General features: G+C 42.3%; 1 protein-coding gene across 1 annotated transcript; it reads right to left on the minus strand.

Moving 5' to 3' along the window:
- Positions 1 to 6,034: 6,034 nt before the first annotated feature.
- On the minus strand, positions 6,035 to 12,745 carry LOC104945891 (E3 ubiquitin-protein ligase listerin-like). The gene is made up of 15 exons (XM_010771619.1): positions 12,527 to 12,745; positions 12,281 to 12,425; positions 12,009 to 12,122; positions 11,772 to 11,899; positions 11,515 to 11,650; positions 11,290 to 11,434; positions 10,952 to 11,168; positions 9,942 to 10,179; positions 9,676 to 9,753; positions 9,348 to 9,534; positions 9,058 to 9,223; positions 8,745 to 8,965; positions 7,867 to 8,061; positions 7,499 to 7,666; positions 6,035 to 6,690 (listed from the first exon to the last, which is right to left on the minus strand). Exons 1-15 carry the CDS (start codon positions 12,678 to 12,680, stop codon positions 6,628 to 6,630), a joined length of 2,355 nt encoding a protein of 784 aa, XP_010769921.1. The 5' UTR covers positions 12,681 to 12,745; the 3' UTR covers positions 6,035 to 6,627.
- Positions 12,746 to 13,192: the final 447 nt, after the last annotated feature.

Genomic DNA, 13,192 nt, shown 5'->3' on the forward strand with positions numbered 1-13,192 from the left:
AATGGAATTTGTGTCCCTACAAATAACTTCCCTGTTAATGTCGATGATGCATTACGCTGTTAATTCAGAGATAGAGGCTTACAGCAACCAGTGGGACTCCATTTTGCTCAACACTTGAGCCTCAAATGGCATTACTAACTCTAATCTAATCACTGGCCAGTGAAGTAATGCGCTCCACAGCACATGCCCAAGGAATCTCCAGGGCATACAAGCAATTAATTAACCTAATTGCATGGTTAACTTAATTGATTACCTTGTTATTTTTGCTAGCCTTGATATGGCTCCATTGCATAGTGAGATAATAGACATAATGGCAGCTTTGGTTTCAGGTACCTCCCCCCTCCCAATGCTCTTCACTAAAACACCATAGTGTGACTGTGTGTTCTAGTTGTGCAGCGAGTGAGTAATTGACGTCGAATTATCATTCCATCATCGCAAGCTTAATTAGTTTTATTTATCGGCCATTAGCTGAATTCATCTAATATGACACAAAAATGATAAGCGGGGCAAATGAGTGTACATGAATGCTGCTGACTGTTTCCAGCATGGTGCGCTAATGTAACAAAGATAGAGGCCGTGTAGGAACATGAATTATGTTTCAGATCAGCCAATAATGGTCTCCTTTTGTGGGGAATTTCTAAAGACGGCTGAGATATAACTAATGTAAAACGGAAGTGTTGTGTTCTCTCAGAGAAAGTCGTTGTGCATGCGTCCTCAGTGTGAAGGTTGGTAAAGCCAGAGGCATTTATCAGTGGAATGAGTTGGCCTCAGATTTGGCCTCAGACGACTGTCATATCAACAGTGCTTTCGGGTAGGGCGGCCAGCTTCTCTCGGCTCCTCTCCGCTCTTCATCCCCCACTCGCTGCTCCACTTCTCCGTTCGCCTGCTCTCTCCGTCTGACTTGTCCTAATCTCTCCTTTTCACTCATCTCCATTCTTCTCTCCCACTGTTCCTCCATCCTCTCTCTCTCTCTCTCCTTCAGTCCGCCGTCTGCTGTGTATGAGGGATGACTCTTCCTCCTGGCCTGAGTATATTAGTTCCCCGGCCTGACTCTCTCCTGACAGATCCGACCTTGTTAGAACTGGAGAGTGAAACGTCCACTTTTACAGCTTGGCCAGCATCCTGCATGCCTTCTTTTTTAACCTTTTAGTTTTACCCTTGAAGATGGATGTACATATACACATCATTATCAGGGGATGATCATTAAGAGGAGAGCTGCCAGCTCCAAAACATCTCACTTCAAAACCGTGTCTATTTTGATCAGAAGGACTACAGCTGGGATTTCTTTCCAGAAGTTCTTTTGTAGAAAACGTTGCCCGTAATGCCTCATAATGGCTCCACCATAAGTGGCTCCACCCACGTCACAGGCACACCTCGATTTGAAAACTTCTTATAAAAACCAATTATCATACTCTATCATGCTCCATGGCACCATTAAATGAGCTCATTAAATACCTTTAGGATTACAAATCAAAGTAATTGGCAATTAGGATTTACCTAATTGTGAAAAAACTTCAAGGATCTGATGCTTTTCTCAGTTGGTTTGTGTCACTGCACCGGGCCGTATCGCGCTGTATGCTTTTGTTTATCAGCCGAGTCATTCTGATGATGGATGCTCCCAAGCAGCCTCTATCAGACTCTGATATACTCACCACAGTATAAAATACAGCACAAGCCGAGGGGGGTAGGTGGTCCAGTTACTAAAGAGAAATCTGTATGTCTCTGAATGATGTCGGCAAAGGGGAAGCTCGATGTCAATGTGAGAAAATGACACGTTTTGTTTGAGACTAATGTCTTTTTCTTAGAGTGATACTGTGCAAAAACAATCCCTCTCTTCTAAGGTAAAAAGTTTTCCTGTTGGGATAAATGTTGTATTTAAATTCAGAGCATGTTTTGGGCTAATTGCAGTGCAGTTTCCGCTACTCAGTATGCCTTTTGTGTTAAATGTCTGGTTTCTTTACGGAATGATGTATCTCCACACCCTCAGGCTTAGCTTTGGAAACACCAACCTCCTCTGAAACAGTGAGGCCATTTAAATAGAACGGTAAATCAAATTTTGCCGCGGGGAATAGAAGTCCATTTTCTTAGCCTCTATCACAATATATAAAGCGTATGTAATATATGTGCATGCCTGTGGGTTTTTTCAGAATTTAGGGGATGGGATGTGATTGAAGTCTGTATGTGAACTTTTGGTCTCTAATTGCTGCCTCTGCACTGAGCCATAAAGAGTGAACAGTATAGCTCTGCAGTTTTATTCCAGAGTAACACTGCAGAGGGAACTCGGAGGCAGCTGTTGCCAGAAGTGTGAAGCCCTCCTTCTATTTAGCTAATGTGCTGGAGTTAACACACACACACCCTAAAATATTCGGGAAGTACCACTCGTGTGTTTGTCCTAGTTGCCTCTAAAGGGATTTGTTCATGCTCGGGTTCCTTTAACACCTCTCATGTGCTGTTATTTCCATGTAGACTATAGGGCCCTATTTTGGGTTTTCTGTCAGGACAAAAAAGTTCACCACCAGTTTTTATTTGTAGGCAGAGCTGCTGGCGCTTCACTCCGACCTTAAGCAGTGCTTGGGAATACTTAACCAGTCTTTTTGCATGCATTGCCCCTTTGGCTGATACATTTCATCATTGGAGAGAGTGAGTTCAATTCGACTTATTGGGTCATTTGCCTTTTTTAAATGCATTATGCATACTGACCACATAGCAAAATTAAATTATACAAGGCTTTAAAATTATTCGTCTCGCTGTTACGACATATTCTGTGATAAAAATGATACTGCATGCTTGGGCTTTTTCTTTTCTGAGTTGTTCTTTTTATTTCTATAGTCTTAAAATATAGAATTATTCTCTGTAAATCTACTCTCTGTGGTTCTGAATCACAGCCAGAGTCTTTCAGAGAAAACAGCACACTCAGCCACCTGCTCTTTTTCGTCCTCCATTGCTGCTATAACATGGCAGCGGTAATAGAAAACCATAAAAGGTCTGTACGTGATGACAGAGTAATAACAGTAGATTTAAACTGTGGCACACCAGGCGGCCTTTTCCAGCCGTAATGACTAATACAAATGCATGTCTAGGAGTCAATAGATTGAGGTCAATAATCATTGTTTATTACCTTCATTATATGAAAACGTCAAATGTTAATAAAATTGATCCTTTTTGCTTCTGAGTGCAGTTGAGAGAATAAAACTGTAAAGTTGCCTGCTTTCGTTTAGGACACAATAACCTGATATATTCCCAAGATTACATTAAACAAATGCAGATATTGATTGTACGCACTGTGTTATTTCATAGTGTGCTATATGACGAGGATAATGGGAGAGAGACACAGAGAGACACGATGAAGGCGGGAGAATGGCTACACAGAGGCAAATAAAATGACTGTGTGGGATCCCTTTCAATAGAACTCATATCAGCAGTAATACTGATAGGCACAAAACAAACACACACACACACACACACACACACACACACACACACACAGACAGACAGACAGACAGACAGACAGACAGACAGACAGACAGACAGACAGACAGACAGACAGACAGACAGACTGACTGACTCAAAGACATTTTTCAGAGCCGAGCCGTTGCCTGCAGTGTTGAGGAGTGGCGTGACTGTTTGAGATGGGACCAGCCTCCTGCAAAAGGCTTGGAATGCTAATTTTCTCCCAAACGGGTCAGGGAGAGCTAAATGAGAGCTAACTGCATGCAGCTAATTATGAAGAAACCAAGCTTCCACCAGCAGGTTCGAAGGCCAGAAAGACCGCTGAACTGACTGGTTGTAGGCAGGTTGGCTGCTAATGAGCGTGTATTATTACAGCAGTTTCATGCAAGTGGGTCAGGGTTAGGAAGGCGGATAGTGCATGGATCCGGCAATGTAAGCATTTTCAGTATTAAGAAAGGAGGCAAGTGTAAAATATGCGCTCTGTTTTCATCGCCTGATCAACAACATGCTTTGCAATGCAGATAAGTCGTCATTCGTTTTTCTTATTATATGTATGAGACAAATTTGGTAAACAAGCCAAGTATATCAAGATGTTTCTGATCAAAAATCGTTTTATTGCGTTTCGACAATGCATAAGTGATGCTTTTCATTTAGAAGTGGAAAAATATATGCATACAAATGAGACAATGGTCTGGACTGATTGTATGTAATAGGAGAACAAAGACTTACAAACACAAACAAACAACAACAGTTTGAAGATGTTTAAGTACACTTGAAATATGTAAGTGTGTAAATTGATATTTTAATATTTGTTCAGGCTATTTTCAGAATGGGATAAATCACTAATCTCCACGCTGACTGGCACCCATCCCTAGAAAACTATTCATATCTTCATAGTCAAGAATGTTTGGAGCATTCCTCCAACAGTCAGATGTGATAGGCTCCAGCATTCTCCCTGAATGTATTCATCAAATTAATTCGAGTAATTAAAGATGACACATTAATAATCCCAGTGGGACCCTGTATTAATTCCCCTTTAATTATTTGGATGAGCTGAAATATGAGTTGTCTGGAAAAGCAACAAGACAGAAGATGTAACACAACAAATGTGATTTTTGTAGGTAATTTAATCTCCCTTGATATTCCAGAGCAATAATCAATTTCCTTCCAGGTTAATATACAGATCACCTCAAACAGTAGTCCTCACAGCCGTATCTTGTGCTTATGCTGCCATCTTCTGGTAAGCATTGACCCATATGAGGAAGAAGTCTAGGCTGCACAACGGACTGTATTGTAGTTCATAACATTTGCACCACTGATTAATCAAGCACATAATGAGCAATACGATTTCTGTAGGAGTGTGTGTGTGTCAAAACTCATGAGACACGCGGATTTCAGTATAAATATTTATGCATGGCAAACAGATCAATGGCCATTAAAAAGGTCAAGGGCAGATGATGATGGATGCTGGCTGTATATATTGATATGTTTTCACTGCAGTAATGAATTACAATCACACACACTCGCGCACACACACACAGACGGCAGACCAAATGATAGGGATTAATTCATTGATCATGCTTAATCTGTCATAATTAATTCCATAGGAACAACTGTGATGAGAGCAAGCCTCCATTAAACAGATAAATTATTCAACATGAGGAGGAGGTGGACCCAAGATAAATGAGCACTGGAGACTGGAGCCAGCAGTCCGCAGGTTGAGGCTAATTACAGTCTTTTCTCGGAAAGTAGCACAGGTTAATTTACAGTAAAGGTTGCGTGGAAATATCATACAACTGTAATTGGAGGCTCAGGTTAACATAACAGTTCTTGGAAGTGGACTTTGAATAAAGTTATGTACGATAAAACGAAAGGATATCACGAATTGTTGACCTATATACCCTTGTGTATATATAGGTTGTTAATGGCAGAGCTGCTCCCAGTAGGAATCAAACCCCAATAGGTTTGTGCTTTCGGCTGTGTATTCGTTTATTCTCCTTTGCGATTATTATATCTTTTAACTTACAGAAGCTCTGTTAATATGCTAGGTAAACGTATGAAAGAGGCTGGCTTTGTCAAAGGGATTGAATGGATACAGATAATAGCAATACATCAGGGTTCAGATTAATAAAGGTGTGTGTGCAAAGTAAAAAAAAGAAGAAGTCTTTGTGCTAGATTTATATATTCCTGCATTGTTCTGCGCCTCCGTCAAAGGACAAATGTTCAGACTGTGCTCGGTCTGTAACATCCTGCCAGATCAGCCTTTAGTGTTATTATACAAAGCCATTTACAAACTCATTTATATGCAATGAGTCATAGGCGAATGCAATGAATGTAGTACATATCTAGAAAGCTTTAATATGGCTCACTGTAGTCTATAACATTGAAAACAGCACTTAGAAATATGTGTATGCCGTGTAAGGCTTGCATTGATGTTCAAGAACACATTCAAATGACAAATGATATATATATTTTTAAATATGAGTTTATGTTTTTAACATGGGTTCTTCTATATGTATGTATGGTTGGATTATTTGACCCCTTGATATAAGTGTTGAATAAAAGACACATTGTATTCATCAAATAGTATCCATAGATGTTTTTATTTCCTTTCCAGCATCGTGTACAGATGTACACAGGCCCAGGGGAAGACATTGAATGTGTGAGCATGGACATTTTAAATAAGAAAGCTCCCCGTCTTGATTATCGTAGGTGATGTCACAATGTCATAATGGTATATAAGGCATGTCACTAATCAGACATAATTTCTTTAAACTCCTAAATATTAGGAAAAAAACATGTGAAACCTGTCCTTGGCCTTGCAATATTTACATCATGTTTTTTTTCTAGTTTTAAAAATGACTTATTAGGACATGTGTTTCTCTACGACTGCAGCACCTGGCCAGCTTTGGTTTGTTTCCAACTTAGTGATTTAGCCTCTCCTACAAACACTGTTCGGAACGATGAAAAATGAAATCGGCAAAAAGATAAAATCTCATTATTAACTGAAAAACATCTGAGCGAGCTACTGATGCTTCACGTATACAGCACAGCAGTGGAATAAACAAACAGTTGACAGCTTAACAACTGCAGCTACTGAATATGGACACTAAAGTCATAGATATTTCATCATCACTAGATTGAACTGCTGTTTAATTTAAACCTTTAGAGCTGCGGTTAGAAGAAGGTTTCTCTGCACAGAGGACAGGTGGACTTGTTGCTGGAGGTGAACCATTTGTACTGTAGAAAGATGAGAACATATATATCAGTGTAAATACAACAATGTCAGAAAGTACAGTATGTTCACTTTAACCTATATTTTTTTCTGAATAAAATTGTCAATGGTATTTGTTAGATGGATGATGACTAGTAGTGGATTGTGGATTTATAAATAATCAGGATATATGCAGGAATCCTGAAGTCAAATGTAGGACCTTTTTTAAGACCCTTTCCTACATTTTAAGACCTCATCTCCACTTGGAGCTTTAACCGGTTACCTTGGCGACACACTTGACCTCACATTTACTATATACAGTATTGATTGTCCTTCCTCCTTATCTTCCAACCATTTGGACGCAGACTTGCATTTCCCCATAACGATGTTGTTTAACAACCGGTATAAACGGACCTTCGCCCGCGATCAAGCAGTGAGCGTGCGATGTCCTGTTCAGATGACGTCAAATCCAACGGGATGCCATAAATAAACTACACAGAATCACACTACACACCTACGCAATGATTACATTCAGGCAGACTGTAGAATACAACCTCTTTGGACAATTTATATACTTATTGAAAACAAGCTACAAAATGTAATACCCTGGAAAATGCCGTTTAATACTTTTAATAGCCTTCATTTTCGCTAAATTGATTTATCAACTTTTAATACTTTTTAAGACCCCGCGGACACCCTGATGATGCCTTCATTTAATTATCATTAAAAGGAAAAGTTCCCATGAAACATAATTGTGCCTGGTTGCTTATATTCGGACAACATGTTTATCTTTAACAAACATTTCTAACAATGAAATATTAACATATATCTCACCAAACACGCCGAGTGGAACTTCTTCTTGCAGGTGCGGCAGCCCTTCTTGGGCAGGGAGTAGTTGGAGCCGTGGATCACAGAGAAGCAGATCATACAATCCTCTATTCCCTCGAAGCGCTTATCCACGTTGTTCTTCCACAGCGCCAGGCCCTCCATTATGCTGCCATTCTGAACACAAACACACATTTACATTTTCTGAATGGTATTCTTTTCTGATGCCAAGAAAAATATCTTCCTCAAACCCCCCTTGGCGTGTATTTCTTAAGAAACGTCACTGGTAGAGATATGATCTAGCTACAGGTCCTCACCGACACTACTTAATACAGAAATGCCTTTCATTTATATTCATAGTGTGTTTGTGTTGCTACCTGGTGTGTGAGGTAGGTGCTCAGCTGCAGCATCCAGTTCCTCCACTGCTGCACGGCGACTCCCACACGCCTCCCACTCTCCACAGTGATAGAGCCCAGAGGGTAGTTCTGTGGAAGCTGAATCACCAACTCAATGAAGATGTCATCCACAGAATAGGTAGCAATCACCTCCCGCGCTGCAGAGCGGGCCTTCACCTGGGGCGATAAGGAAAAACAATATGTAAGCGGGTTGCCTTCGCCATGGGGGGTCTTACAGTAAGTAACCTTGAACTACTGAAAGTTGTAGATGTAGGGGTGTCCAAAGTTTTTTCACCGAGGGCCACATATAGAAAGATATTCGAAGGGCCGGGCCGCTCACTCGAGGTGAGGTATACTGCCTCATAAGTTATAAGTTAGCAAAATCATTTAAAAGTAGGTAAATGATGCTTGATACTTGAATCTACTTAAAAGACAAATAAACAGCCTACATCCCAGCTCTCCAGAGGGATTCATTTCATTTGTTTGCAGCTCATCCCTTACAGGAGCCCCAGGTTGATTATCATAAGAGGAAATAGGAAGGGTATATTTCAAGTTTGTTATGTATATAAGTTATTGGGCATTTTTCTTATCGACTTAGATTTGTTAGAACATATTTTCAAATGTAATTGACTGAATGTATGGTAAATTGGACACTACTGTGTAATATATGCTTACAGATATATTTAATAAGTACAATAGAAGAAAAGCTCAAGTTTCGTTTACGGGCCGTATTTCATTACACTTTTAGAATTTGCCGAGGGCCGATTCAAAATGTCCCGTGGGCCGCATTTGGCCCCCCGGACCGTAGTTTGGACACCCCTGATGTAGATACACACAGAGCATTGTATGTTCTAACTTACAGTCATGCTCTCGAACATCTGAGTGCTGGAGTGGACAGACGAGATCTCCTGGGCCGAGAGGACAGGGCTGACGTATTTAATAGTGAACTTCTCCGCAGTGGTGCTCACTCTCTTCTCCTGGCCGTTCCACCACAGCCGCACCATGGCCGGCAGGTCCTGCACCGTGCTGTAGTACACGCTGCAGGCCAGGTGAGGGAGCTCCCACTCGACACCGTCACTGTCTGCAGGAGAGAGACCCAGGAGGGGAAATCTAAGCTTGTTCCCATGTCGCAGGCTTTTACAGAAGTCATGGAGGTGTGTGTGTTTTACTTACTGTCCACAGATAGAGACTGGCTCTCTGTGAAGAAGGTTTTGGTCTCCTTTGACTCCGCCCCCTGGCCGGGGTAGATGGGGTTCTCAGGCATCATTTTAAATAGGTGAAGGAGCAGCTTGTTGAGGGAGCAGCTTCTCTTAAGATACTGGGCATAGTGGGCTCGCAGCTAGAAAGGATTAAGACGAGCAGTCAATACTTAGACAATTCTTCAAAGCACATTTTCTCCTCTGTTTGCCAATATGGTCTCAAAGCTACAATCGAAACTACTTTAAAAAAAGATAATGACTCACATGGGATGGTGAAGATTTGAAAAAAGTGAGGAGCAGCTTCCAGGCCAGGAGGTATCCCAGGATGCAGGAGTACTCCACACCGAGAGGCTGCACAACCGCAAACTCGCCCACTTGAACCCCGGCCAAGATGCTATCGCACAGTTCCTCACAGGTCGTCAGGACGGCCATTAGAGATGCTGGGGGGGAACTAAACACACAAATGAAACACAACTGTAAGAAGAATTTTTTTTAATTCCCAAAAATATATATATTTTTTAACACTTCAAGAACTTATGTAACGTAACATGAGTGAGACTTAAGAGAAAAGATATGTATTCCATTCACTTACAGACATGGCTCATCTCGATCATCATCAGACTTGTTGTTGTCTCCTTCACCATCACACTCGGGCAGATAAGGCATCACCCTGTATTGACAAAAAGTATGTGTGTTAAGACCAGGTGATTATCCCCCGATCTCCTGCAGAGCCCTACATATCTCAGGGTAGGTGTAACACTTTAATAACACAGAACTAAAGAACATTTGAGCAGATTTTCTTTCTAGGAACAGTCACTTGTGTTTGCACACTGACACACACTCTCAAACAAACCTTACTTTTCTAACAAGTGGTAGACAGTGATCTGCAGAGGCCTGGCCTTAAAGAGCAGCAGAGGGCATAAAGTGTTGAGCAGCGTCTGAAGCTGCTCTGGCAGGTTTGTCTTCTGGTCTGCTATGAACCGTGGAGGCAGGGAGTTGTTTTTGAGCTGATGCAGAGGCACATGTGTCAGAGCCACGCCGACCGACTGCACCACCGACAATGGGAACACAGGGTCATCTGGTTCAGGGAAGGCTTCTGGATAAAGACAGCAAACAGACAGAAGGACTTAGATACAAGATATATTGCTTACGTAATTGTATTAGGCTAGTTTTGAGTTCTGGACTTTAAGAGTCTCAATAGGCACTTTCACACCAAGTACTTTGCTGTACTTAGTTCTTTAGTTCTCATGAACTAAGTAGAGATCGCTTTCACACCGGAAGAAGTTCCTGGGAAAGGATTAGGCAAATGAAGCCGCTGACGTCACTTCTTCTTCTGCTGCTTTGGGTTTACTGGCAGGGCGCAAACAACTTCAAAGGCATACTGCCACCCGAAGTCCCCGGCCGGAAGTCCCTGGAGTTGTGGACTGGCTTCAGTAGAAGCTGCTGGGACTCCCTGGGACTGAAGCCTTCCGAGTAAATCTCCAGAATGCCGACACCTCCTCATCTCCACCGCTCCCATGTTTTCTATTGTGTTGCCATAAGTTAGTCTCTGCGTTTGTGCGCTGGGCTAATGCTAATGCTAATAATGCTAATGTGAGGAAAATAAAATGGCGGCTTCACAAAACTTTTTGGGAGTTTTACGGGGCGTGGTTTAGAATCCGCCCAGCCAATCAGAAATGGGAACCTTTTTCTCCCACGAAAGTACCTGCTCTCTAGCTGGGACTGAAAAGGTTCTCATAAACTAAGTTCTAGTTCCGGATCATTTTGGTGTGAACGTACATTTTCGGAACTATACTGGGAAAAGTACTCCGGTGTGAAAGCGCCTCTTGTTTCCCAGAGATTGTTTGATAACCTGCTCAATTAATAACCTGTGATGTTGATGGGGAGAGGAAGTAGCAGGTTGTAGATTCCTTCTACGAAGAAGTCTCTCCATTCAGCGGCCAGTGCGGACGGCAGCTTCTCCGCTACTTCGGGCGATGATGATGATGAGAAGAACTCATTCAGCCCCACTATCAATGCAGCTGACTCGCACACAAACAGCTGCACCCACGGGTTCCAGAGGCTGCTCACATTCTCGCTGGCAGTCTGAGGTTGGAAACGAACACATAGAGTCAAAGATAATGAGGGACAGAAGATTCACCCTTTGTAGCTGACAATAAACTAAAAGTCACAAAACGACACAATGAGTGTAAGATCTCCGTCTCACCTCCAACCAGGCTAACATAGAGCAGAGCACGAAGTCCCACTGGTTGCCCCCGAGAACCGTCGGACAATGAGTCACCATCCAGGTAGAGAAACGCATTATCTCCACAGCGAGGTTCAGCTGTTCTGCAGTTGCTTTGGACAGGTCACTGAAAGACGTGATACATTTAAATAAAAAGAGAAAAATGTAGTTTGAAGAGATATAAAGAGTGACAGTTTGTGTGATTACCTGCTAAAGAGGAACCAGTCCTCCTTGCCGGTCCTCCACTCCATCACAGAGGCCAGGACAGCCTGCACCACCTCTCCCTCCACTTGGGTGTTGGCTTTAAGACAGCACAGCAGCACCGCCAGACACCCATACACATCTGAGACACACAGCCCAAGATGATTATTTGCCTGGTTCACGTCCAAAATGTCCATGTAGACAGTTGTGCGTGTATGTTTTGGTGTTTGTGTGTATGTTTTGGTGTGTGTGTGTATTCTCACCGTCATTGTCTTGCCAGTTGATTATTCCAGCAGTTGCCAGAGCAACGAGAGTCTCTCTGTCTTCGTTGATCATGGCGGGGCAGAGTACCTGGAGCGTACTCAGTTTGCTTTGACACACTGGGAACAAACTGACCAAACACAGACAATTTTCAAGAAACTGCAGTGTTGTTGAGAGGTCGTATGACCAGATACAAATGTTAAAGCATTTATAATGACATTAATGAATAAAGGATTAACCTGTCTGCGGTGCCGTAAAGCTTCCTCACAGACGCATTGCCAGTGGCTGCCAAGTTGTTGGTGTGGATGTAGTTTTCTAGAGTCAGAGACCAAAGACCTCCATCCTCCAATGACCTACAGGGTAACAAGACAAAAACACCTATTCAGATAATTGCCATGGAAAATGTGCATTAAGACAGGATTCATTGCTTCTGAAGCTGATAAATACGTTCCATATCTTTCTTTTTCTTTAAGGGCATTAAAGTCTCGGGTTGATTTTCTGCGTATCTCACCTTGAGTAGAGAGTCCCCAGCAGGTCTTTCATAGGAACCTGTTTCTGGAGTCCTTCTAGCAGCCCTGAGTCAGTCAGCAGGCTGCTGTAGGCGGGGGTGTACTCTACCTCCTTACACCACTGCAGTCCATACAACAGCTCTGACACTGCACCCAAAAATAAATCAAACAGCATCAGAGTCCGTCAAAGAGAAACGTGAAAAACTAAAATACAGGGCATTTTATTTCTTATGCGTGTGTTTGTGTACCTGTGTGCTTAAGGTTTGGCAAGAGTGAAGTGCATTCTGCGTCCTTTTGGTCACCAGGCGTGACTGCAACACTCTGGGCTACTCTCCCCAGCAGGGCACAGGCACAGAGGTGAGCCGGCGGCCTGGTTGGCACCCTAACCTTCCAGAGGTCCATGGAGGATTTCTTGCAAACTCCTCGGTAACGGCTGGACAGTAAAGGTTTTTTGACCCACTGCAGAGGACAGAAAAAAGAGGAAAAATGCAGAGTAAATGTCAAGCATTTTTTTTTTTTTTATGGAGAATCCAATCAAAGAAAAATCCTTCAACAAGTCCTTTATAACCAATGTCTGGTAGAACATTACCGTAATTTCCGGACTATAAGGCGCACCTGAATATAAGCCGCAGCAGCTAAATTGAATGATGTGTACATATATAAGCCGCACTGGACTATAAGCCGCAGGTGTTTTAATGTTTCATTACCATATGTAAGGGTTCGTGCACAGAGGGGATTGTCGGGAAAGAGATGGCTGTTTGAGGAAGTTCCCATTTATTAACATTTCAACAAACAAGTTGCATATTTGCATAACGTATTCAAGTGTTAGCATTTAGTGCAATAGTAGCTACAGAACATGTACTGTGCTGTGTAAACTGTACTGTATCACATAGCGTTTCAGACACACAAACTTT

The sequence above is a fragment of the Notothenia coriiceps genome, unplaced genomic scaffold, assembly GCF_000735185.1.
Source record: "Notothenia coriiceps isolate Sejong01 unplaced genomic scaffold, NC01 NC01_scaffold00010127, whole genome shotgun sequence".
NCBI classification, from domain to species: domain Eukaryota; kingdom Metazoa; phylum Chordata; class Actinopteri; order Perciformes; family Nototheniidae; genus Notothenia; species Notothenia coriiceps.